Below are 27,199 nucleotides of genomic sequence, written 5' to 3'. Positions count from 1 at the left end.
TGTGTTTTCTTAGTGCATAAGTGGGTGCAGTGTGCTGTCAGATATCTCGTTCTGCCAATTAATATGATCGTTTCCAGCGCACCGTCTGAGCAGTACATATTGGCCGGCACAAACTCACAGACGAGTGGAGGCTCCATCCACCGAGTGGAGCAGAACATCGTACACGTGAACTATACTGGTATGGTGGACTCATCTGCAGATATAGCTTTGCTGAGGGTGAGTTTACAAATATGATGGATTTCATATAATTCTTTACATTCCGTTGTAGTATTCACATACGCAGGAGAAATGTCGCAGATCACTCACTGTTTCGAGACCAAAATGCAAAAGCTAAATTTAAGTCTCGCCATTTTATTGTCAGTTAGCAGTAACTATTAAAATAGTGCAGTGTGGATCTGCCTTTCGTCTTTCCTGTAACTGTTCTCAGTGGACGTACATATGAGATGGTGGTTATTCAAATCACCATCAGGTTATTCACGTTTAGTATTCAATGGCTTCAATAAACTGCCCATGTTAATTGTTTAGATGATCATTTTGAAAAATACATGGGCGACATCTCTTTCCATTCCTCTTACAATCAGATACTGTGGCCTTTTGTAATGATCATCGTTAAAATCCATTGAGTCTTCCTCCTTCTTCCAAAAGTAATTACAATTAGTGCCTTTTCTAGATGACACATGTTTGGCCAATTATTCTGTACCAAGAGACATATTTGTACAGTCACAACTAATGACGGGGAACAGAAAATACAAATTTGTTTTCAAAATTGCCCCATCAATCAACAAACATCCAAGTATATCTAAAGTGATGTTTGCCAGAGCAATGGAGTGGTCTCATAACGGATATATACAGCACCTTCTGCCTGCAGTCATTCCATAACCATTATTCGTCTGGTCTTGGATTGGACTGGATTGTTTTGGGGAAGGAGACCAGACAGCGAGGTCATCGATCTCATTGGATTAGGGAAGGAAGTCGGCCGTGCCCTTTGAAAGGAACCATCCCGGCATTTGCCTGGAGCGATTTAGGGAAATCACGGAAAGCCTAAATCAGGATGACTGGACGCGGGATTGATCCGTCGTCCTCCCGAATGCGGGTCCAGTGTCTAACCACTGCGCCACCTCACTCGGTTCTGGTCTTAATAGTCTGAATTCACGAATACGAGTGGATACATTTGTGGCGCATAAGTTTTCGACATTGTTACCCACAATTTCAAGATGCAGAACAGTTACGACTTTTTTAGATAAAAATGGTAAAATACCGCAAAACTTTAAGTTTGAGAAACCCATATTTTTTAAACAGAGTTTCAAAACATTTAGATATTTGTAAAAAACAAAAAACAGAAATCTACAAATATCTTAAGTACTACACTTCCAAACACACAATCAATAAATTTTCTGGTTTTACGCATACCTGAAAGAAAAATAAGTTTTTCAGTTAAAACAGTGAAAAACAACAAATTTTGCAACGTTTCGGTCCCGTATGCTGACACTCACCACAGAATTTCTATTTATTATAAATTTAATAGAAAATAACGGGAAATATAATCTCATTTTACTACGCACCATTCTATTAAATGTGGAAAAAATGAGCAAAAACAGAATTGTGAAATAGTTATTGTATAATATTTCAGGAATGGGTACAGTATGTTTACTGGGGAGCCTGAAATACAGATAAGTTAGCTAGAATACGAAGCAAATTATCAGAAGACAACAAGATAGAACCAAACGAGTGAACTATATTTTATCTGCTTATACTGTTAGTTCATTAGCAGTTAACTATCTGGAAGTTGTGGAAAATGTAGGAAACATTAACTGTTATATCTGTGTTCAAATTTCTTGTATTGTGCCTGAGGAGACACACTGAAGCGTCAAATAAACTGTTATAGGCATGCGTTTTCAAATACAGAGCTACGTAAACAGCCAGAATAAGGCACTGCAGTCGGCAACGCCTATGTAAGGCAAAATATGTCTGGAGCAGTTGTTAGATCGGTTACTGCTCTTACAATGACAGGTTATCAAGATCTGGGTGAGTTTAAACGTGGTGTTATTGTCTGCACACGAGCGTTGGGACGCAGCATCTCCGACGTAGTGATGAACTGGGGATTTTCCCGTACGTCCATTCCACGAGTGTACTGTGGATATCAGGAATCCTGTGGAACATCAAATCTCCGACATCGCTGCGACCGGAAGAGATCCTGCAAGAACGGGTCCAACGACGACTGAAGAGAATCGTTCAACGTGACAGAAGTGCAACCCTTCCACGAATTTCTGAAGATTTCGATGCTGGGCCATCAACAAGTGTCAGCGTGCGAACCATTCAACATAACATCAGTGGTATGTGTATCCCTGATGACTGTACGATACAAAGCTCTACGTCTCGCCTGGGACTGTCAACACCGACTGTGGACTGTTGATGACTGGAAACGTGTGCCTGGTCGGGCGAGTCTCGTTTCATATTGTAGCGAGCGGATGTACGTGTAAGGGTATTGAGACAACCTCATGAATCCATGGGCCTTGCTTGTCAGCAAGGGTCTGTTCAAGCTGGTGGTAATGGTGTGTGGTGTGTGCAGTTGGAGTGATGTGGGACCTTGATACGTCTAGATAATATGGGACCTTGATACGTCTAGATACGATTCTAAGAGATGACACCTACGTAAGCATCCTGTTTGATCACCTGCATCCGTTCATATCCATTGTGCATTCTGACGGACTTGGGCAATTCCGGCAGGACAATGCGACACCCATACGTCCAGTGGCTCCAGTGGCTCAATTTAAACACTTCCACTGGCCAAACTTCCCAGACATGAACATTATTGAGCATATCTGAGATGCCTTGCAACGTGCTGTTCAGAAGAGATCTCCACCCCCTGGTACTCTTACGGATTTATGGACAGCCCTGCAGGATCCATGGTGTCAGTTCCCACTACTTCAGGCATTAGTTGAGTCCATGCCACGTCGTGTTGCGGCACTTCTGCCTGCTTGTAGGGGCTTTACGCGATATTAGGCGGGTGTACCGGTTTCTTTGGCACTTCAGTTTGTATTCTGCTAAATCTAACTCATAGAAGAGCTTGAATTAATAAAAATTGCTGATGTTACTCTGTTTATATTATAAGAAGGAACCAATACTACTAGTAAACTGTCTTTATAGAGAGAAAGAAAAAGAAAAACCGTAGAAGTAGAAATACAGAAAAAGGTAAACATTACGAGCTACGATAATGTATAAATTAAAAGGTACAAAATCCCTGTCCCACTTGAGTACACCGGTTTAAAATGTAACACTGCCTTAACGTCTGTAATACTGGTCAAGGGTTTCATACTGAGAGCGTCTGAAGTAGACGCAAATATTCAGACTTCTTTGGTAATTATCGTTGTAGATAAGATTAAAAGATTCATGAAATTGCCAATTAATGTGTGATTAACTGTGCACTCGTAAAGTTTCTTGCTGTGGAACACACTGTTTCCCGCACGTAGTTGAGTACAGCTGTGATCTCGTGTGCAGGTGTCTCCTCCGCTAGCTCTGGATGGAGTGACCGTTTCCACAGTGAAGCTGCCGGCTCAGGGACAGGAGATAGAAGACGGGGCGAATGCAGTCGCTGCTGGATGGGGCAAACTGTCGGTAAGCATAGCCACAGTTTACCAGGAGGGTGACTCCAGCGACACTGGGAGCGATGGAAAGTGACTTGCCGCCATGTTACACTCTCTGATCCCCCAGCTTTATTTCTATTGTTTCCTTTGAGTCAGTAGCTGATTGCACATCTGGATACTCATCTACTAGCTTTTACTGCTTTTATTCCTGTTTCCTGTCGTTTAAAAATTGTCACCTGCATTTCTTTTTTATATCTTCATTCCTTTGGAGTTCCAATAGAGAGAATCACGCAAGACGATATTCGCTTTCCCAGTTTCATTTATTAGTTCTATTTTGTTCCCTGTTATAACAGCTATTAACATAGCTTTGACAATCTCATACAGCATATCATTGTCAGATTAAAGGTTATTACAATGATTAAACACTTCGTTAGAAAATTTTTAAACAATATTATAACATTTTCCTTCGTCACATATATCACTCTGCTCGGGCCCCTCGGGCATGTGTTGTTTAAATTGACAAAAACTGAAAACATATTGACTATTTATGACGTAGACCACCTTATAGGTACAAATAATTTAAAATTACGTTGATTGTTTAAATTTTGCATTTTAAAAAGCCATTTCATATTTCTACTGGTGGCTTTTTAATGACATGTAGTTTATTCTTATTCAACAGTAAGTGTTTTCATCACTTAACACTTTCGGCCTGAGATGCCGTGGTCCATACATAAGACTCTCCCTTGAGTAAGTGTTTTTATAATATAATTCTTATAGCAACTTTGAGCAGAGTCCACATATAATAGCAGACTGTTACGAGCATACAGGTTTTTAAAAATTGCTTCTAACCACACAGGCTGGCGTGGAAACGTGAACCAACACGTCAACATAAAGCCATAATCAAATTTTGGTAATTATTTTCCGGAACTCTCGACTGACGAGACAAATTAGGCGAAGTGATCAAGTGAAATGTATAGCTGCTAATAGAAAAGCTAAAAAATGGCAGACTGGCCTCTGCTGCTAGTTGGTAGTTAAAGGGATAAGAAACATGAAGCAGCCGGAACAAGGAAACTGATTTACAAATTTTTTTACATCTCCCCATCGGGTTATTCATTAAGTTTACTGAACAGAATTCTTGAAATTGTACTCGTTCGATACTACTAATACTCCACTGGCAAATGTCTTTATAGGAAGACAGGGGCACTCCTAACTTTGTTTATTCCTGTCTGGTATCGATTTCGTATGGAAGCATCTCATTTCTCCAATGACACGACCTGAGTAGTTTTCTACACTGGTGGACATGCAGCTGTATTAAGTTGTCGCAGAAGCATTCCCCATCGTAGCCAGCCTGCATTCCTCTGGTCGCGACGAGTAAGCAAGTGATTGAAGACAAAAATAATTATTGATGTAAGACTTTTTGAAACAGAGGCGAATTAGATGCACATATTTTACAAATAAAATTGTAGCGTAATTTTTACGATCGTACTGGATATGAAATAACGAATTGTAACAGTTACTAATTCACATAAATGACGATTTACCCGTGTTTTGAGGATTAATCATTTCCAATTACCTTTACTTCGTGATATTTACGTTATCAAGCAGGTAAATTACTGTCTTGAATTAAGTGTATTAGCACACAGCCCTCTGGTTTGATCATTGTTGATACCATTAAAGGTTTGCTCTGTGTTTACATAGTCTTAAGAGCTGTTGTACAGTAATAAATCCATATCGTAATGGTCACACAACTTAAACATCACGGGAGACACGACACTTCTTCTCTAGTGTATTTAAATTCGGTCATGTCGTCCACGACAAATAACTCCGTGCGCAGTAGTCACTGATTTAAGTGTGGACAACAGTCTCAGCTCCTTATGCAATGAAAGGAGTAACGAACTCTATAACCTCATTAATAACAACTGAGACATAAAACAAAACTTTTGGAATGTTGTAGAGTTATGGAAAAGAAATTTACCCTCGTTGGTGTGTTTCAGTATGAATAAGATCAAAATATTTTAACGACACGGAACATAACACGAAATCCAAATTAATACTAATTATGTAGACATGGAATGCCACCATAAATAAGTAGCTAAATTTTACGTAGAAGTAATACAGAAGAATACATGACTTCTATAAGAGTATGGCTTTCGTACTGATTACAGTAACGTCCCCCATACGCAGAAAAGTAACGTCCTCATCGTGAGATGCGACAAACACTCTTTTAGGTACTTCATATAGCATCCGGTACTCGCACACTAACCTTTCAGTTAAGCCTGTGATATTTGTCACAATGTTTGGCTGGACATACGCCACTATACGCCACCTTCTGGTGTGTTGGTACTTTAAGTGACATTTCCATACAGGATGAAGCTGAACTCTACCGGTAAAATATTTGAGCGCCGGAGGGATACTTTCTGGGTATTTTCGTACACGTGACAAATAGTCTTCAGTGTAATTACGATTTACTCGGTTTGTTACACAGATTACCTACGTTTCTTTGGAAATGTCTTCACACAACGATAAACTGTGTAATATGCCAATCATTCTAACACAAAAGGATACGGCTCCCTGTAGGTGTCTATGAGCAGATAAAAAACTACTGTGATATGACTGCCACCGCAGTGGGATCAGTTTAGTAAAGCGTCTATGCGAAGCTCTTCAGTAGCTTTAATGAACAGTGCACGAGTTGCATACCGACAAACTCTTCAACAGTGAACATATCCATATTTCGCTCTGTCTCACTGATAACGTGCAACTAACAGTAACGGAAAAAAGATATGTAACCGAACGGTACAGAATCCGTACTGTAACAAATAGGACTGAAAAGGCCGCGCGTACAATCGAGGTTTCGTAGGAGTCTTGGTGTTCGGTTCTTATTTGAGCCAGGAACATTTGGTTTAGCTCTCACCAGCCGCCATCTAGTAGCCATTCGAATATCTGTCTAGCTGTAGTTATGTTACGATATACAGGGTGTTACAAAAAGGTACCGCCAAACTTTCAGGAAACATTCCTCACACACAAAGAAAGAAAACATGTTATGTGGACATGTGTCCGGAAACGCTTACTTTCGATGTTAGAGCTCATTTTATTACTTCTCTTCAAATCACATTAATCATGGAATGGAAACACACAGCAACAGAACGTACCAGCGTGACTTCAAACACTTTGTTACAGGAAATGTTCAAAATGTCCTCCGTTAGCGAGGATACATGCATCCACCCTCCGTCGCATGGAATCCCTGATGCGCTGATGCAGCCCTGGAGAATGGCGTATTGTATCACAGCCGTCCACAATACGAGCACGAAGAGTCTCTACATTTGGTACCGGGGTTGCGTAGACAAGAGCTTTCAAATGCCCCCATAAATGAAAGTCAAGAGGGTTGAGGACAGGAGAGCGTGGAGGCCATGGAATTTGTCCGCCTCTACCAATGCATCGGTCACCGAATCTGTTGTTGAGAAGCGTACGAACACTTCGACTGAAATGTGCAGGATCTCCATCGCGCATGTAGTGCCGTACTTGTAAAGGCATATGTTCTAGCAGCACAGGTAGAGTATCCCGTATGAAATCATGATAACGTGCTCCATTGAGCGTAGGTCGAAGAACATGGGGCCCAATCAAGACATCGCCAACAATGCCTGCCCAAACGTTCACAGAAAATCTGTGTTGATGACGTGAGCACCGAAGTCAACATTACCTTCCTTCAATTGGGCTAACTGGCGGTGAATCGAGGAAGCACAGTACATACTGACAAAACTAAAATGAGCTCTAACATGGAAATTAAGCGTTTCCGGACACATGTCGACATAACATATTTTCTTTATTTGTGTGTGAGGAATGTTTCCTTAAAGTTTGGCCTTACCTTTTTGTAACACCCTTTATTAAGCAAAGTTTGAACTTGAACCGGAGATTGTGCCAAGGGAAACAGTGCGAATCAATTAATTCCTTTTGCAAAAGATATTAATTGTGTTAAAATTGATGCTCAGCTAATGGCGCCGTTTGTACTACGGCTACCACCCACATTTTACGCACAACAGAATGAAAAAAATACTCTTCCATAGTTTAAACTTATAGGAATCAGTTCAGACTTTGCACGAAGGTAGACCCAGAGATAAAGTCAAAACGAAATTTTCTATCCAGTAATCTTCATCCCTCGTCCAGATATAATGGCTTAAAGTTGAGATGAACAAAGTACATAAATGTCGTTCGTATGTGAACTAAATACCCGGAAACGATTTAAAGTGTATCAGATAAATAAAAATGCGTTATTACGATAAAATTAAAAACACGCTTTCAGAAATCCAGCTTAATTCGGATATTACGTGCAATAAACATTTTTTCGTGAGGATTCTTTCACGCATCACTTCTGTGTTTCAAACTTGCGCGAATCAGTTCAAATTTTCTGAGAAAGTAGACAAATACATGCAATTAATGGTCACCCTGTTGTTTTGTGAAATCTTCATCCGTTCTCACGATTAGCAGTCTAAAGTGACACATGAAATACACGTAATATCTTCAAAAAATACTATGCTGTCTCGTAGAAAAGTTATTTTCAGACAAGATAAGCTTACTTCGTCAGTTTTCATACAGGTCTGAAAAGCTGACGATATTTTGTCGTGTGTAATTTGTTTCATAGTTCCGATTGTTTCAGCCAATCATACTCATACGAAATCCGAACTGTTTTGTTGCAGCATTTCGCGGCAGAGTGAAAGTTGGAACCGAGAATGAGAAATACTCCCATTATAGCACAAAAAATGGAGACTATGTCCTGCCCACAGTTCGGGATGTTAAAGAAGGAAACTAGGCTTTCGACTTATCCGGTTGTACCAAAACTATTTAAACAAAACATCTTCACGTATTCGATCTTTTTTACGAATTAACCTATTTTCCCAGCACAGTGAGTACTCCAAGCAGCAAGGTGTTAGTACACCTGCATCATGTAATTTATAGGCTAAAAGCCTCTATTTTCTCCTTGTCTAAACTGTCTCTCGTCCATGTTTCATTTCCATATATGGCAACAATGCATACTAATACTTTCACAAATGGCTTCCTAACACTTGACTATAAGTTTGGTATTATTTATTTTTTCTGTTACGCTTTTCTTGACATTGCCACTCTACATTTTACATCCTCTCTACTTCGGCCAAAGAGTGAAACTCAGACACTACTTTAAATATCTCGTTCGTTAATGTATTCCCTGAGCATCACCAGATTTCATTCAACTACATTCGTTATCCCTGTTCTGCCTTTGCTGATGTTTATCTTATATTCACCTTTCAAGACGTCTATTTCTTTCAACTGCTCTTCCAAGTACTTTGCTGTCTCTGACACAGTTACAATGTCATCGGTAAAGCTCAAAGTTGATATTTTTGCTCTCTTAACTTTAATTCATATTCCAAATTCTTCTTCGGTTTCTTTACTCTTTGCTCAGTGTGGTGGAATCCGTCCACCCTCGAAGGATGATGGTGTAGCATACGTGGTTCAAAGACTGCAGCATCAGCTGAGGTTGAAAAGTCCCATCCGAGAGTGTCACTGCCCATTGCAGTTTGAGGACGTGAAACGTGAGCGACTTCGAACAGAAGCCGCTCTCCCTTACCGTGTTGTCCTCTCCCTAATTTGTTCATGTGTGCGTTCGTCCTCTGCAAGCTTGACCCCATTTCACGCAGTTAGTCGCCACATGACACGATCATCAGCAGATCAGCAGTACTTGCCCGGTAAAATGGAAATGCCGTGTGGCTAGGGCCCCCGTCGGCTACACCGTTCACGTGGTGCATGTATTTCGAGTTAACGCCACTTCGGCGACTTTCGTGTCGAAGGGGATGAAAGGAGGATAAGGACAACACAACACCCAGTCCCTGAGATAAGAAAATCTCCGACCCAGCCGGGAATCGAACCCGGGCCGTTAGGCATGACATTCCTTCGCGCCGACCAGTCAGCTACCACGGGCGGACACTCTCCCTGTGATTTGTATTAATACCGGCTTTGGTCAGGCCTCTCTTGCAGAAATCCTTGAAGTGAAGGTGCGATCTTCCGACTGGCTTCGCACCCTCCTGGAATACCCCACACAGCAGTTTTTTCGGTATTCGCTCAGCATACATGTTGTAGACATGTCCCAGTTAATTACTTTTGAATACATTGTGGGAGTAAACAGTAATCAATGTGTTAAAAACACTGCAATAAAATTCATTGTGATCAAGACTGTTTTTGATAGTAAAATGTCCCTATTACCTTCGATTTCGATGGGTCAGGAGGGCTTGAATGGTGGTTGTTCTTGCGAGCTGTACGATTTCCGCGTTGCGTACTGTATCTCTTCCATGTAATCTGAAGAATCCTTCGGAGACAGTGGAGGTGGAATTTGTTCAGCCGAGATTCTTGCTTAGCAAGGGATGCCCATGTTTAACAGCTATTGAGAAGAGTGCTGATAACAAGTATTGTTTACATGTAATTTAGTTTTTATTTTGAGCAGTCCATTGTAGCGTACGTTGTTCTTCAAGTCGTCACTGCTTCTCCCGGCTCCTCGCTTGCAGCTGACGTAGAGAGATGATATCCACGTTTGATCGGCCAGGTATGAATCAGCACAGAGATTCTGGATAGATTCTGGAAGCTAAGATCTGTAATCATATTAAGATGGATCTTGCTTATTCTTTCCCAGCTACAGTTGGCAGTGTCGTTCGTCGGTAACTGTTGCAATCACTTCTGCTCTCTTTTTTTTATACAGAACACAAATCTTCTAATTCCGCATACTCACTGAGTTGTAACCTTCTTCCTGGCTGGTTGTGGGACGTAAGTGTAGGTGTCTGAGAGGGACAGACTTGTTTTATTTAATAATATCTGCAGAGATCCCATGTTCACATAGAGTCTTTCCACTAGCAGGAGAACCTATTGGTTTACTGAGTTTTCCATAGTAGCCATTGCATGTAATTATTCTATAAGTACCATTTGTGTGATGGCGTCAGTTGTATCCCTGAAAGCCGGCCGTTTTGGCCGAGCGGTTCTAGGCGTTTCAGTCTGGAACCGCGTGACAGCTACTGTCGCAGGTTCGAATCCTGCTTCGGGCATGGATGTGTGTGATGTCCTCAGGTTAGTTAGTTTTAAGTCGTTCTAAGTCCTAGGGGACTGATGACCTCAGATGTTAAGTCCCATAGTGCTCAGAGCCATTTGAAGCGTTTTATCCCTGACAACTTCATTCTCCGCTACATACAACTCGAGGTAGTGTTCAACCCAGCGTTCCATCTGCTTACCTAAGGCTGAGTGGTCAGCGCGACAGAATGTCAATCCTAAGTGCCCGGGTTCGATTCCCGGCTGGGTTGGAGATTTTCTCCGCTCAGGGACTGGGTGTTGTGTTGTCCTAATCATCATCATTTCATCCCCATCGAGGCGCAAGTCACCGAAGTGGCGTCAAATCAAAAGACTTGCGTCGTCTTACGGTCTATCCGACGGGAGGCCATAGGCAAACGACCCACATCAATAGGAACAAGCGAGGTGGCGCAGTGGACTCGCATGCGGGAGAACGACGGTTCAATCCCGTCTCCGGCCATCCTGATTTAGGTTTTCCGTGATTTCCCTAAATCGCTTCAGGCAAATGCCGGGATGGTTCCTTTGAAAGGGCACGGCCGATGTCCTTCCCAATCCTTCCCTAACCAGAGCTTACGCTCCGTCTCTAATGACCTCGTTGTCGACGGGACGTTAAACACTTATCTCCTCCTCCCTACATCAATAATGACTTCACTTGCCTTGGGCTTCAGAGGGGCTGTTTTCCTGGCAATTAGACCAGTTGCCTTCTTAATATAATTATACACTCTCTGTATACCTAAACATAAATTCAGCCACCAGTTATCTGAACAACAACCCTGTCTCTCTCCCTTCTCATGCCCTTGTAACAGCCGTCTTGTTTGTGTACAAGCTGTCAATACCCTTCGTTTGCTGTATTTTACCCCTGATACCCTCAGAATTTCAAAGAGTGCATTCCAGTCAACGTTGTCAAAAGCTTTCTTGAATCCTACAAATACTATAAACGTAGGTTTGGCTTTTCTTGTGATGTCTTAGGGCCAGTGTTGCCTCTCGTGTTCCTGCACTTTTCCGGAATCCAAATTGATCTTCCCTGAGGTCGTCTTCTACCTGTTTTTCCATTCTTCTTAGCATTTTGCAATCATGACTCATTGAAATGGTAGTTCGGTAATATACACATCCCTCAGCACCTGCTTACTTTTGAATTTGAAATTATTATATTCTTTTTGAAGTGTAAGGGTATTTTTCCTCTCTCATTCGTCTTGCACCAGATCGTGAAGATTTGCCATGGCTGACTCTCTCAACGCTATCAGTAGTTCTTGTGGAGTGTCTTCTACTTCAGGGACCTTGTTTCGGCTTACGTCTTTCGGTGTTCTGTCAAATTCTTCTCGTAATATCGTACCTCCCCTCTCATTTTCATTTACATCCTTCTCCATTTCTATAATATTGCCTTAAAGTACATCACCCGTGTGTAGACCTCCCGTACACGCCTTCAAACCTGCAGCTTTCCCTTTTCGTCTAGAACTGGTTTCCCAGCTGAATTCTTGATGTTCGTGCAGCTTTTTCTCTTTTCTCCAAAGGCCCCTTTAATTGTCTGTAGACGGTATCTACCTTTCATCTAGTGATATATCCTTTTAAATCATTACATTTGTCATCTAGCCATTCTTGCTTACAAATTATGCACATCTTGCCAGTCGCATTTTTAGGCGTTTGTATTCCCTTTCACCTGCTTCATTTGCCGCATTTTTATATTTTCTCCTTTCGTCGGTTCAATGAAATACCTCCTGTATTATCCAACGCTTGGTTTTAGGCGTTGTCTTTCTACCTATTTGATCCCCTACTGCCTTCACTATTTCCTTTGAAAGCTACCCACTCGTATTCTACTTTGCCTCCTTCCCTTGTTCTAGTCAACTATTGTCTAATGCTCCCTCTGAAACTTCTTTTTGAATCGTAATCTTTGGTTCATCCAACTTATCCAGGTCTTCCGTACCTTTTCCAATTTGTTCAGTTTTAATTTACAATTAACAACCCTCTGGATGTGCCTTAGAGTTTAAAATCTGGTACCGAAAAGTTTGTCTTACCATTATAAACTGACGGATAAAAACTGCAACACCAATAAAGAGCTGTGCGATATAAATGAAATTTGGTAGGCGTATTTCTACATTTGAACGATTATATCCACTCAGATTTCGCGCCAGTCGCATAACAGTGGCGGTAGTAGCGCCGCTATGAGGATATAAATCAGGTTTTCTTTAAACACGCGCTGTAACGGTCGTGAGCATTAGTTACGTTTGAGAGTTGACGTGTTCAGTTGATGTTAATCAGGAATAACTTTTAGACGACAAAGAGGAGACCATTATGAACACCTTATTGAGTTTGAATGAGGTCGTGAAACAGGTCTTCGAGATGCTGGTTGTTCTTTGTGTGACATAGTGGAAAGACTAGGAGAGAATGTAGCCACTGCACATGATGGCTGGCAGCGGTAGTGACGGGAATGTGCGGTCGGGAGAGATACAGGCTCTGGACGCCCATGTAGCACTTCGGACAGGGAAGATCCTCGTGTTCGGCGTGTGGCTCTGGTGGATCGCACTGCATTTGCAGCAGCTATTTGGCCAGCAGCTTGCCCCACAGTCACGCAACGAACTGTTACGAATCTGTTACTTCAAGGACAGCTCCGAGCCAGATACCCTGTAGCGCTCATTCCACTGACCCCAAACCACCACCATTTGCGACTTCAAGCGCGAGCGCATAGGAGGAAAGGTTGGAGATCGGTTTTGTTTTCTGTTGATAGCTCGTTCTGCCTTGGTGCCAGTGTTGGTCATGTGCTAGAAAAGAGGCTATTTGAAGGCCTGGAACCAACCTGCGTGCGTGGCGTACACATTGCATCTGTACCTGGAGCTATGATTTGGAGTGTGATCTATTTATTTGACCTGTTCTGCTGTCATTCATGAACAATGTTCCAGCAGTGTTTAGCTAACAGAATACCGCTCGCCAGTATACCGCCGTTGTAACCCAATATGCTCTACTGACTGTCGAGATGTTGCCTTGGCCTGCTCGATTACTCCATCTGCCAAAATCGAGCACAAATGCGACATCAGCGGATGACAACTCCAGAATCATCCATAAAACACCATTAACTGTCCCTGTATTGACTGACCAAGTGTAACAGGTATGGAACAGCATGTCACAAAGTGACATCCGGAGCCTATACAAGACAATGTGCTCACGTTAGCATGCTTTCATTACGTACTGGCAATTACACTAGTTATTAATGTACCAATATTTCACATTTGCAAGGGCTTATTTCTCTCTTAAATTAACCTGCGATCTTGCAGTGTTTACCTAGATAAATGTGTTCCCAAAATATTATTACTCTACATTAATTAGGCTTTGGTGTTGCAATTTCTTTCGTTCAGTGTATAATCCATCTGGAACCTTCCGGGGTCTCTAGGTCTCTTCCATGTATACTTCTTTCGTAATCCTTAAGCCAAGTGTTGGCGAGGATTACGTTCTCTTCGAAATTCTACCAGGCGGCTTCCTCTTTCATTCCTTTACCCGAAGTCCATAGTCTCCTAATATTTTTACTTCTCTTTCTTTTCCAACTATCAAATTCCAGTCCAGAATAACTATTAAATTTTTGTGTCCCCTAACTATCTAAATAATTTCTCTCATCTCAGCACACTTTTTTTCAATCTCTTCGCATCTGCGGAGCTATTTCGCGTATAAATTTGTACTGTTCTGTCTGTCTTGAGTACGATAATGCGTTCAGTATGCTGTTCGTAGTAGCTTATTCGATATTAAACCTACCCCTGCATTACTCGTATTTGATTGTAGATTTATGACCCAGTACTCACCTAACCTGAAGTTCTGTTGCCCCTGCCACCGATCTTCACCAACTCCCACTATTTCGAAGTTCCTCCTATCCATTTTCATTTTTAAATTTTCCAACCTACCTGCCTGAATAAGTAATCTAACATTCCAGCCTCTTATCCGTAGAACATCAGTTTTGTTTCACCTGATTGCGACACCCTGCTGAGTAATCCTCGCGCGGAGATCCGAATGGGGGACAACTTTACCTCCGGGATATTTTACCCGAGGGATACCATCATCATTTAACCATATAGTAGAGCTGTATGCCCTCAGGAAAATTACGGCTGTAGTTTGAAGTTGCTTTCAACCGTTTCGCAGTACCAGCACAGCAATGCCGTTTCGGTTGATGTCAGATCAGATCAGTCTATCATCCAGACTATTGTCCCTGTAACTACTGTCAAGGCTGCTGCCGCTCTTCAGGATCCATACTTTTGTCTAGCCTCTCAACAAGTACCCTTTCGTCGTATCGCTAAGGCATGCTAATCTCCTCATCGTCGATTGCGACGTCCATGGTTTCTGGGGGGGAGGGGGGGATGCTCAAAATATTTGCCAATCATAGTAACTAATATACGAGGTTCGCCCGGAAAATACGTATAAAAGTTGAATAATAACTTTATTTTACAATTATTCAGGTATTACAATATGGTCTCCTTCAAAGTACTCGCCCTGAGACGCGATACACTTCTGCCAGCGCCGTTTCCACTGTTGATAACATTGCTGAAAGTCTTCCGTTGTGATGTTCAGTTGCCCTGTCGTTTCCGACTTGATGGTTTCCACATCTCCCAAGTGCCGCCCCCGAAGCACCATTCTGCATTTCGGAAACATGAAGAAGTCACACGGGGCTAAATCGGGTGAATAAGGCGGGTAGTCTGTCACGGTGATTGAGCTTCGGGCCAAAAACTCGCGCACTACGAGCGACGTGTGAGCGGGCGCATTGCCGTGATGAAGGATCCCTTTTGCCTACTCCGATCGAACTCGCGCCACACGAGCTCTGAGAGGTGTCAGAATTTCAACGTAAAAATTTCCGTTCACTTTCTGGCCGGGAGGGACAAATTCCTCGTGAACAATGCCTCTAGAATCAAAGAAAACAATCAACATTGTCTTCACACTGGACCTTGATTTTCGCGACTTTTTGTTCTCGGTTCTCCTGCTAGTTTCCATTCCTTGCTTTGAGATTTGAGCTCCACATCGGATTCGTAAAACCAGGACTTGTCTCCAGTGATGACTCGGTTGAGAAAGTCCCCTCGTTCCTCTGCTTCCAACCAATCCTCACAGCACTCAACCCTCTTTGCTTTCTGTTCTGTCGTCAAGACCTTCGGTACGATTTTCGCACACAATTCCTTCATTTCAAGTTTTTGTGTCAGGATTTCGGGAACGATTTTTTGGGGATTGACAACTCGTCAGCAATCATTCTGACTGTCAATCTTTAAGAACACAAGCCCGAATTCGTTCAACATTTGCATCGGAACTCGATGTCGACGGGCGTCCTGGGCGAGGGTCATCGTTCACTTCTTCTCGGCCATCCCGGAACCTTTTCAACCACTTGTTCACGGTTTGTTCCTTCAGAGAAATTTCTCCGTAAACCTGTTTCAAACACTCAAAAATCTCACGACCGTTCTTGCCTAGCTTTGCAAGAAACTTGATGTTGATGCGCTGTTTCTCAGTCAGAGAGAGCACCATGCCGACGGCAGGTGAAGAAGGGTAACTGTCAACAAGCTGCCGCACACTCCCCCTTCACCCACAGTGCTCTGACTCGAACTGAGCGCTGATGGGATTGATTACAGCAGTAGTCCCATCTGGCGGTGACTGCAACCTGTAAAATAAAAGCATTATTCAACTTTTATACGTATTTTCCGGACAAACCTCGTACAAAATCATATGGATAAAGAGCATACATACATGTAATAGCTAAACAAGTTTTTTTGCGAGGATGAAATATTTAGGTGTGGATATATTCCTGGGGAACGCTAATTTTTTTTATTTTTTGGGTGGGAATGGTTAAGTTTTCCGCGAGGAGACTATTTGGACCCCCAGATACACTCCCTGTTACACGTATTGTTAGTGGTGTGAGAGCAGACACAAAATTATGTGCTTCTAGAGAGTGAGAAGAATCTACAATAGGTAGTATCCAAGAGTGGGGATGCATGCATCCAAAATTTTAATGGCTATTTGTGTCCTACTGCACGACATGACAAATGCCATACTGAATGACTTGAACACATGTGTCATGTTATACATCATGATATCACGTATCATGCTCCTTTACTTGATACAATGTATTAAATATATGGCACGAGTACTAATACTAACAATTGAAAAGCGCGAATATATCAAGATGTTTTGATTTAAATGTCTCTTAAGCTGCGAGATAAGTCAAAAGCTAGTCCCCTTCTTTCACAGAACTCTAAGGAATTTAAAATACGAATTGGGGTAATATCCACATAGAAACCTCGATGTCGATCCCTATGACTTCCATCTCTGCCCACATCTAAACAGCTTGTGGTTGCCACCGTTTCTGGGTCTAGTCATTAGGTTATGGTAACTGTGGCTATAAATTTTACAGTATTGCCGATCTACACTTCAGTGAGGGAGTCAGCATACTGCAGAAACTTTCTAACAATGAGAATTGAGCTAAATGGGATTGTGTTCACATATAATTACAGTTTCTACACAAGAAGCGCAGTCTTTTACTTCTAGGACGACGTATGATGACAGTGCCTTTGAAAATATTTCATAATTATATGCAGAATTCCAGTAATAAATTTTTTTACAGAGTGATTACGGGAACGACACGCTGGCGCCATGGCTTCAGAAAACCAACTTAACAATCGTCAACAACCAGGAATGTCAGAAAGACTACAGTTTTAATCTCATCCTGCCAGAGCACGTTTGCGCGGGAGACCGTTATTCCGGGATTTGTGGTGTAAGTAATTTTCAATTTTTTTACGTTGATAATCAACCATATGGATATTTTAGACAACTGCGGGAGTAATAATTACTGTTTATACTAAAAGATAATCTGCTAACATTCGTTAAAACTAAACAGAAATACATGGAAATCGTATTCCTGAGATTTTCTAACACGTCTCATTTTTACGTTACATCCACTTCTGTCCAACGGCATCACAAAGGAAATACCTGTCAAATGATACCAAATGGAAGATACAAAAGTAATTTATTGTACAACTTCAGATCAACGTCAGAATGTTTCTCTTATTTCTGCATATTGTATTTATATTTCTTGATTAGCGCGCGCATTTGTGTGTGTGTGTGTGTGTGTGTGTGTGTGTGTGTAAATGTGTTCGTGTGTGTAAATGACTGGACACAAGTATCAGACATACAAGCACTTATATTGCCAACATTTATAGCATTAACTGGCCAGCTGTTTATTCAGGCGTTACCTTCCTTACCTGCCATTTCATCCTTCACGTCCACTATTCAATCACAGATCTAATATAGATCCACAAACCTTTCAATGCCATCCTACCAAATGAGTTTTTCTGTCTGTAGCTTTCACATCTGTCTTACTTTTTTTCTGGTCATCAGTATTCTGACTGGTTTGATGAGGTCCGCCAAGAATTCCTCTCCTGAGCCAATCTCTTGATCTCAGAGTAGCACTAGCAACCAGCGTCGTCAGTTATTTGCTGGATGTATTTCTGTCTCTGTCTTCCTCTACAGTTTCTGCCCTCTACAGCTCCCTTCAGTACCATGGATGTCATTCCCTGATGTCTTAACAGATGTCCTATCATCCTGTCCCTTCTCCTTGTCAGTATTTTGAACATATTCCCTTCCTCTCCGATTCTGCGCGGCACTCCTCCACTCCTCATTTCTTACCTTATCAGCATTCGTCTGTAGCAGTACATCTCAAATGCTTTGATTCTCTTCCGTCCTGGTTTTCCCACAGTCCATATTTCACTACAATACAATGCTGTACTCCAGACGTACATTCTCAGAAATTTCTTCCTAAAATTATGGCTGATATTTGATATTAGTAGACTTCTCTTGGCCAGGAATGCCCTTTTTGCCAGTGCTAGTCTGCTTTTGAAGTCCTCCTTGCTCCGTTCGTCATTGGTTATTTTACTGCCTAGGTACAGAATTCCTTAACTTCAGCTACTGCGGACCATCATTCCAGATGCTAATGTTCTCGCTGTTCTCATTTCTACTACTCCTCAGTACCTTCGCTTTTCTTCGATTTGCTTTCAACCCATACTCTGTACTCATTAGACTTCATTCTATTCAGCAGATCATGTAATTCTTCTTCACTTTCACTCAGGTTAGCAATGTCATCAGCGAACCATATCACTATTATTCTTCCACCTTGAATTTTACTTCCACTCCAAAAACTTCCTTTTATTTCCATCATTGCCTCTTTGATTGAACATAAGGGGCGAAAGACCATAACCCCGTCTTACCCCCTTTTTAATCCGAACACCTCGTTCTTGGTTGTCCACTCTTGTTACTCCCTGTTGGCTGTTCTACACATTATATATTACCCGTCTCTCCCTATAGCTTACCCCTATTTTTCTCAGAATTTCGAACATAAAGCATCATTTTACATTGTCGAACGCTTTTTCCAGGTCGACAAATCCTATGAAAGTGTCTTGATTTTTCTTAAGTCTTGCTTCCATTACCAACGCACCAACGCAACTTCAGAATTGGCTGTCTAGTGCTTTTACCTTTCCTAAAGACAAACTGATCATCATGTAACACATCCCCGATTTGTTTTATATTCTTCTGTATATTATTCTTGTCTGCAACTTCTATGCATGTGCAGTTAAGATATTTGTGTGATAAATCTCGCACTTCCCAGCTCTTGCAGTCTTCGGAATTGTGTGCACAATATTTTTCCGAAAGTAGGATGGTATATCGCCAGGCTCATACATTCTACACAGTAACGTGAATAGCCTTTTTTTTTTGCACTTCCCCAAATGATTTTAGAAATAATGATGGTGTATTATCTATCCTTTAAGCCTTTTATGAACTCAAGTTCCCCAAAGCCCTTTTAAATTATGATTCTAATAATACTGGATCCACTGTCTCTTCTATATCGACTCCTGTTTCTTCTTCTATCACATCAGACAAATCTTCCCCCTCATAGGGGCCTTCAGTGTATTCTTTCCACCCATCCGCTCTTCCTCTGCATTTCACAGTTGCATTCCTGTTGCACTCTTAATATTAACACTCTGTCTTTTAATTTCACCGAAGGTTATTTTGACTTTCCTGTATCCTGAGTCAAACCGTCCGACAATCATTTCTTTTTCGATTTTTTCACACTTTTCATGTAGACATTTCGTCTGAGCTTCTCTGCCTTTCCCATTTATTTCATCCCTCGGCGACTTGTATTTCTGAATTTCTTAATTTCCCTAAACACTTCTGTATTTCCGTTTTTCACCGATCAACTGAATCATTTCTTCTCTTTCCCGTGGCTTCCTCGCAATTACCTTCTTTGTACCTATGTCTATCTTTCCAGCTTCTGCGATTGCCCTTTATAGAGATGTCGATTCCTCTTCAACTGTACTGCCTACTGAACAAATTCTTATTGCTGAATCCATAGCCTACGAGAATTTGAAGCGTATCCCGTCATTCCGTAGTACTTTTTTGCTTACTGAGTCTTCCTGGATAGTCTCTTAAACTTCCCCTGAATCTATATCTGCTCCTTGGTACGCTTTATAATCTAGTATCTGATATCGAATTCTCTATCTGACCATTATGTAATCTATATGAAATCTTCCCATATCTCCTGGCCTTTTACAAATATACCTTCTACTCTTCTGATTCTTCAACAGAGTATTTGCTATTACTAGTTGAAATTTACTACAGAAATCAACTAGTGTTTGTCCTCTCTCATTCCTGAACCCCAAGCCATTATTCTCCTGTAAACTTTCCTTCCCCTACAACTGCTTTCCAGTCCCCCATTGAGTACTGTATTACCTTTTCAACATCCTCATACACTTTCCCTATCTCTTCAGATTTAGCTTGCGACGTCAACATGTATACCTTAAATATCGTTATCGGTGTTGGTTTGCTACCGATTCCGATGAGAACAATCCTATCACTGAACTGTTCACAGTAACACACTCTCTGCCCTACTTTCCTACTCATAACGAATGTAATCCTTGTCTTCTTTCCATTTTACTTCACTACTTCATCTAAACTGAGCTTTTGCGTTGCCATCTTGCAGAACCCTCAGACTATTCGAAGCCTTCTCTTTCCTTTCCTCAATACAGAGTTTACTTGTTTATACTGACAACAGCGATTCTTACAATGATTCCTAAATGGTTGTAGGATGTGATGTGCTCCAGATGTTCACCACCAACATCGTAATCAGTTTCTATTGGATTAGTTCTCTTCTCTGTAAGGCTAGGAGAGGCAGTTGGGCATCTGGCGCTTTCAGAGCCAGTGGTATGAGGCGGCAATGCAGAAATCGGTGATGTCAGCAAAGAGGTACTCAGGGGATGTACATTTATTCTGACGTGAAATCAAGTGTGGTGTGCGTACTGTAAGACCTTCGGTACACACACCATCAGATTATTTGACCTGTCGCTCTAACGAAGTAGGCGTGTGTCAGCAATATGTCTCGTGGTCTTATCGTGGCGTGTTTATCTTCTGCCGTTAGGTCAGACGATAGAAATGCCATTTGCACGGTTAGAGTAGCAGATTGACAGTGACCAACTTTAAACAGAACTTGATTAATTTTCACACACATTTATTAAAATAATAACAAGCATAAACATTATGTAACTTGATTCTGTATGCGATTTACAATTGACAATCTGAAGTTCCTTTGGTTTTGGTACGTTAATCTTATTCTCACATATCTCTGATACTTGACAAAAGTGACTGTACATTTATCTTCATGGCTATGTACAGGAATATGATAATCTTACCAGACACAGACTGAAACTTGACTATCAGCTGGTACAGACAAATGCAGACTAATGCAGACTGACTAATCGGAGGTCTGTACACCCGTTATAATACCTTGCGCGTTCAGGTACCACTGCGCGAGGGTGATCCGCGAGGAGAAAAGGTTTTACGTTAGCAGCAATCTCATTGGCTGCGTTACATATTGATACGTGGATCAGCGGAAGCAGAATTTGGTCCATCTCTAAGGCAGCGCCATCTCGTAGTGCGGAGAGGGACGAGCGCTGCGCCTGCGCTGTTTCGCTTAGAGGGGCATGCTCTAGTGGGAAAGTTGTGTATGCACTGACTACGCAGGACTATGTAAACAACATCAAGTAATTGTTATTAATAAATATTTGCTAACAAAATTTGCTTGCAGACCGTAGGAGTCCAGGGGTGATAAACACTATCTTTCAGTAATTTTACATAGGTAGGAAATGTTGCCATTAATAAATAAATGAATAACTTTGTCATAACCGAAGACGTACGATCTTATGTGAACTATATCGGTTGTATACTCGTGTTACAGAATTGCGTCATATTCGGCAGTCGTCGATAGGATGTTTTTCGACCTTGTCATGTGGTAGACCATGCTGTCGTACCGTTAATAGTTTATGATTAGTGTGAACAAGTTCATTTTATGGTGTTTCTTAAATAAACGAACAATAGTGGCATCCTGTGTAAAAAATTTTTGCTCAAAGAAAACCTTCCCGCTTCATTACGTAAAACATAGACAGCAGTATCGCACTTCCGGAATCCGACAGCGCTGCTACGGCTCTGCAAGGGGACACAAAACTACGAGAGCATCTCCACATAACGGATAGGGAGAATTCCTACGCGGCGGCTCACTAAGTCAGTTCAAGGACGGAGTGGCTTAATTATCGCAAAACTCGAGTGGGGAATCGTGGCCACTCATACTGTATGCCCCTTATACCACCATCTACGGACTCACCTGCAAAACCGAGGTTTAGTAGGAGTGGGGGTTCTTGCAAAGTAAAGTAAAAGAAAAATATAGATTGCGTTTTAAAAGACATCGTTAAGAAGACACCGGTAAAAATTATTTATTTATTATTTCCACAAGTGAACCCTCGGTCGTTGCATATTATCAGGTGGAATACAGCGAAAAATTTCCAAATTTGAGAATATCGAACAACGTATATATGGCTTTTTAAGTTCTAATTTGTATTACAGTACGTAATTTGTAGTAGTAATCCTCCTGAAAAAGGCCAAAGTTTGAATATGAGCAGTCGAGATCGACAAAGATGTTTGATAAAATGCGTTATCTGACTGTGTACATCGCTCAGTAACAGGTATTCAATAGATACTCGAATTTAAGGTCTCATAACATTAACGCAATCAAAGCGCACCACGAAATACGCAGTGTATTAGTGCTTTCTTATAATGTGAATAAGACTGAAGTTTGCTGTTGTTTATTTCTATTTTATAATGCATTGATATGTTTGCAGGGGGATTCTGGAGGACCTCTTTATGTGAACGAGGAGCTTGTGGGCCTAGTTTCCTTTTCTCGGTACTGTTCAGGCCTTACACCACCGAGCGTCTACACCAGGGTCCCAGTGTTTGTCGACTGGATCAAAGAAAACGCACAGTAGTTGATCGCCTTCAAAAATAAATAAAGGAAAAACATAGACGACGTGAAGAGGCGTTTTATTTGCTGTCTCAATAATTAACAACTTATCTGCATTTCACGTTATCCAAAGCATTTTTCACGTTCATGTTACTAACCAAACTATCATGTAACTCCTCCTTCTTTTATAGTTCCGATAAAACTGAAACTATGTAACTGACCGCCGGCATGGTAGCTCAGCGTGTTCGGTCAAAGAATTAGCTACCCTCTATAATAATAAGAATAAAAAAACTGAGTGACTGGATCAACTATGAACTTGAACGAGTGTCACGGAACGTCCGCCCCGAACAAATGCAACGAACAATTACGAACAAAATGAGACAATCCAAGAAAACAAAGATAAAAACCGGCAGTCCAAAACGGTCCCTTGCTCTTTTGAGGAAACTCTACAGAGTATATTCCAGGTAGCTATATGTTGTGGTGAACGACAAAGAAGAAGGGTACTTCCTTGACTGAATCTTCCACTCTGCAATGTATACTGGTAGATTGAAGCTTTGAGGCGTAGTGGAGTGTACTCTGGTAGACTGAAACTGTTGGGAGTGCTTGAATGGTTCAATCGGTAGAGCACCACTGTGAAACCCAGTCCCAGTTCAAGATGTTACATCATAGCGTATGCTGCGCTGCAGAGTGGGGGCTACGTTCTGGTACAATTATGTGTACAACGCTTGAAGCCTGCAGTGACTACGACGGGTGAGATCCGTCGGCATTTGTTGCAGCTCAAAAACACGACCTTAGCTGTACTGAGAATAGCATACAGATACTGCCTGTACTAGGATACTGAAATCGAGCATTACAAAATTAAAACCAAAATATGCAACAATGATCCTCAAAAACAAACGAATGAGAAGAAGAATGGCTCAACGCAAAACAGGAAGAACCTATAAAATCACTATCCCACATCACTATCTTTTGCCTGCATGAATCAAGGATCATGTTTAAGGTAAGAGTGTAGTTTCTGTAATACATAAGGCAATAAACATGTAAAAATTATGCTCTCGGTCTCCATACATGGTTTAACAGTAGTCTTGTAAGTATAATCTCGTTTATATTATTCGTATGTGCTTTAATGAATCTCACATATCACTACACACAAACTCACTATTCAGTTTTCGAGAGTAGTTTGACTTCGATCGGCAAGTGTATTGTTTACAGTATATTCCTATTGGTTAACTGCGGTAAGCGTTTCGCCACTGCTGTTCATTATCTATACAGATGAGATAGTAAATGGTGTTAACTACAGCCTCATACTTTTCAGTTGTCAAGAAGAAACTAAAGTGGCAAGAGTTCAAAATGAAGATAGTGTAGTACACATTTGCTGAGTAACAGCACATGACTTTTACACTTCTGAGGACACTTAATAAGTGACTTTACGAGTGAGATGGTTAGCCTAACATATGAAAGAGATGAAAGAGTCGTTTTTGCGGAGATGATAGTTACATAATGTCCTACTGTCTGCACACGACCATCTCCAATTTTTCCTTACATTAATTAGGACTTTCTCGGATTCCTGATGGCGATACTGTTACACATTTTCATCCAGGTGGCATTCGCAGTAGGCAGAGGGTTACCTTTATTGTCGTTTCGTAGGCTCCACGAATTTTAGTACCGTACGGAATCATTTAAAATGCTTCGTCTACAAATCTGATATTACATTTCTGTAGTAATTACGACTCTACACTGAAGAAGTGTTCAGGCAACTGGAAAAGTATCCATGGTAACAAGATATGAATCATAGCTACTTGGAGAAACATGTATACATTTAGGTAAAAAAGACTGTCTTTTCCTTCAGTTTTGATTGTTACGTCAAACAGTCCCACTCTAGATACAACATGGAACTCTACTAGTAACACCAAGAATCGCTCTTGTGGCTTCAGTCCTACTTCAGACAGGATATATATATGCTTGCACTTTAATCCGGCACTTTTCACGACCTTAAGAGGGCAAGTTCTCGCCTCTACCGCAAAGGGATGGGCCTAATCTGCTATTTACGAAACCACAGCACAATTAGTCGTTGATCAGTCTCCTATTCTCTATTTAAGTATAACTACTCCACTTATCAACGCTTATTTACATTAATAGGCTAACACTCATTCTAGTTGTTTATGAACAAGAATTAATTGGTAGATTTGAAGGTTGAGGCAGCTTTCTACTTACTTCATGCTCTAATCTATACTTCAGTAAATAAGGCTGTCACAGTCTCACCCTCTGTCACCTTCCAGTCCATCCAGCATCTTATATGCGCCTTTCCTCCCGACTTGTCAGAACCACCACTGGTCGGCCCCGTCACTGCATGGTGGACTGCACGTTCAACAAAACGTTTCCAATACTCGATGCAAAACTGTTTGTGACGGCTAATTTGTGTCTTTATGTCCTGGAACGTATTTGAAAGCTTGTGCCTCTTCCGTGATTGACAACTGTTTCTTGTGAAGTGATTGAGTAGCTCAGATGGTAGAGCACTTGCCCGCGAAAGACAAAGGTCCCGAGTTCGAGTCTCGGTCCGACACACAGTTTTGCTGCGCGGGTTAGCCGCGCAGCCCAGGGCGTCTTGTGACGGTCCACGCGCCTCCCCCCGTCAGAGGTTCGAGTCCTCCTTCGGGCATGGGTGTGCGTGTCGTCCTTAGCGTAAGTTGGTATAAGTTAGATTAAGTAGCGTGCAAGCTTAGGGACCGATGACCTAAGCAGTTTGGTCCCATAAGACCTTACCACAAATTTCCAATTTTTTTCCCTTGTGAAACGTGTTCTGTGTTGATAGTTATGAAGTAACATTACAGTTAGTACGATGTTTTGTTTTTCAGATAATTATTACAACTCTTTACTCAGCTGCATTTTTGTGGTCAAGGGACACGTTATCGCATACAGTAAACATGACCTCGATTCAATTTTACACATCACTAATGAATTAGTTACATAACAAACATTGGACTAATAGTACTATACTACTCGTCACCAGACCAGCACTTTATTGTACGGTGTAAATACGAAAAAGGTATAGCTGAGATATATTTAAATGTGGGTGATATTATACACGGTGAAGAAAAACTCGCCCACTCGGACTTCGCAGCACGATTCCCCACATACTAGCATTACAAAAATGTCTAATACGAAATTTCGTAATGCAGTATATATATCTGGTAGGAAATTGACATTAAGATTAGAAATCTCGCAACACATTCATCACATGTACGGTAATCAGTTAGGTCAGCATATAGGAGTAGTACTGTGGAGTTTGTGGAGTGGATAACGTTTTGAGTTAGCATGCGGGAGGTCAAGAGTTCGATTCTGCGTCGAGTCGTATTTGTTTTTATTTGCTACATATAGTGTGCGTGGTACGGTATCTGGTGTCTTAATCGTCATACAGCGATTCCTCTGTCAGCTTTTAAAGAAGCTTTGTGCATATCGAGGACGCGAATTGTTTCGCACAACCGTACCTACTACATTCCAAACCCTTTTTCTGTATATCATTTCCCGATGGTCTAATTGACTAGTACCAACAACTATTATTCTTGCCACGTGCAGGTCCGTTACACTTCGTTAGTGCCTTACGTCACCAGTAGGGCTTCTGGGGCGGCAGGTAATAATGAAATGGTCTTTACTTCGTTATGTCATAATGGAAAGACTCTTTAATTGTCTGTGCGTGCTTTCCATCTACCTCTGCCATCTACAAGAGCTTGAAAACTATTTTTACGGTCAGCCAGACAGCCATACAGAACATACTCACCATAATTTCCAGTCTGCTAGTCACCATTACTCTTTGCGCTTACTGAAAAAAAATGTTCTTACTTCTTGTAAATAAAAATTTTAAGGTTTAGCTGACTAATATATTCTATAAAAGTACACACCGAAAAAATATCTCTTAGTACTGTAACTAATATCCCAATCGGAGACAGTACTATTAACAGTTCACAATATACATAAATGACATTGTGGATGAAATCGGAAGTTCACTGAGACTTTTTGCGGATGATGCTGTGGTGTATCGAGAGGTTGTAACAATGGAAAATTGTACTGAAATGCAGGAGGATCTGCATCGAATTGACGCGTGGTGCAGGGAATGGCAATACAATCTCAAGTGTAATGTGCTGCGAATACATAGAAAGAAAGATCCCTTATCGTTTAGCTACAATATAGCAGGTCAGCAACTGGAAGCAGTTAATTCCATAAATTATCTGGGAGTACGCATTAGGAGTGA

At 41.4% G+C, this 27,199-nt stretch overlaps 1 protein-coding gene across 1 annotated transcript in view; it reads left to right on the top strand.

Moving 5' to 3' along the window:
• LOC124580275 (trypsin-1-like) overlaps positions 1–23,022 on the top strand; it is a 67,094-nt gene extending 44,072 nt beyond the window's left edge. Inside the window, exons 3-6 of the mRNA XM_047131283.1 lie at positions 78–216; positions 3,499–3,615; positions 17,236–17,385; positions 22,832–23,022. Of these exons, the coding sequence (XP_046987239.1) occupies positions 78–216; positions 3,499–3,615; positions 17,236–17,385; positions 22,832–22,975 (550 nt within the window). The 3' untranslated portion in view covers positions 22,976–23,022. The remainder of the gene's footprint in view (positions 1–77; positions 217–3,498; positions 3,616–17,235; positions 17,386–22,831) is intronic.
• Positions 23,023–27,199: the final 4,177 nt, after the last annotated feature.

This window comes from Schistocerca americana, chromosome 1, assembly GCF_021461395.2.
Source record: "Schistocerca americana isolate TAMUIC-IGC-003095 chromosome 1, iqSchAmer2.1, whole genome shotgun sequence".
Classification (NCBI taxonomy): Eukaryota; Metazoa; Arthropoda; class Insecta; order Orthoptera; family Acrididae; genus Schistocerca; species Schistocerca americana.
Note: the sequence above shows the minus strand (reverse complement) of the source record. Positions and strands in the feature narration are given on the sequence as shown.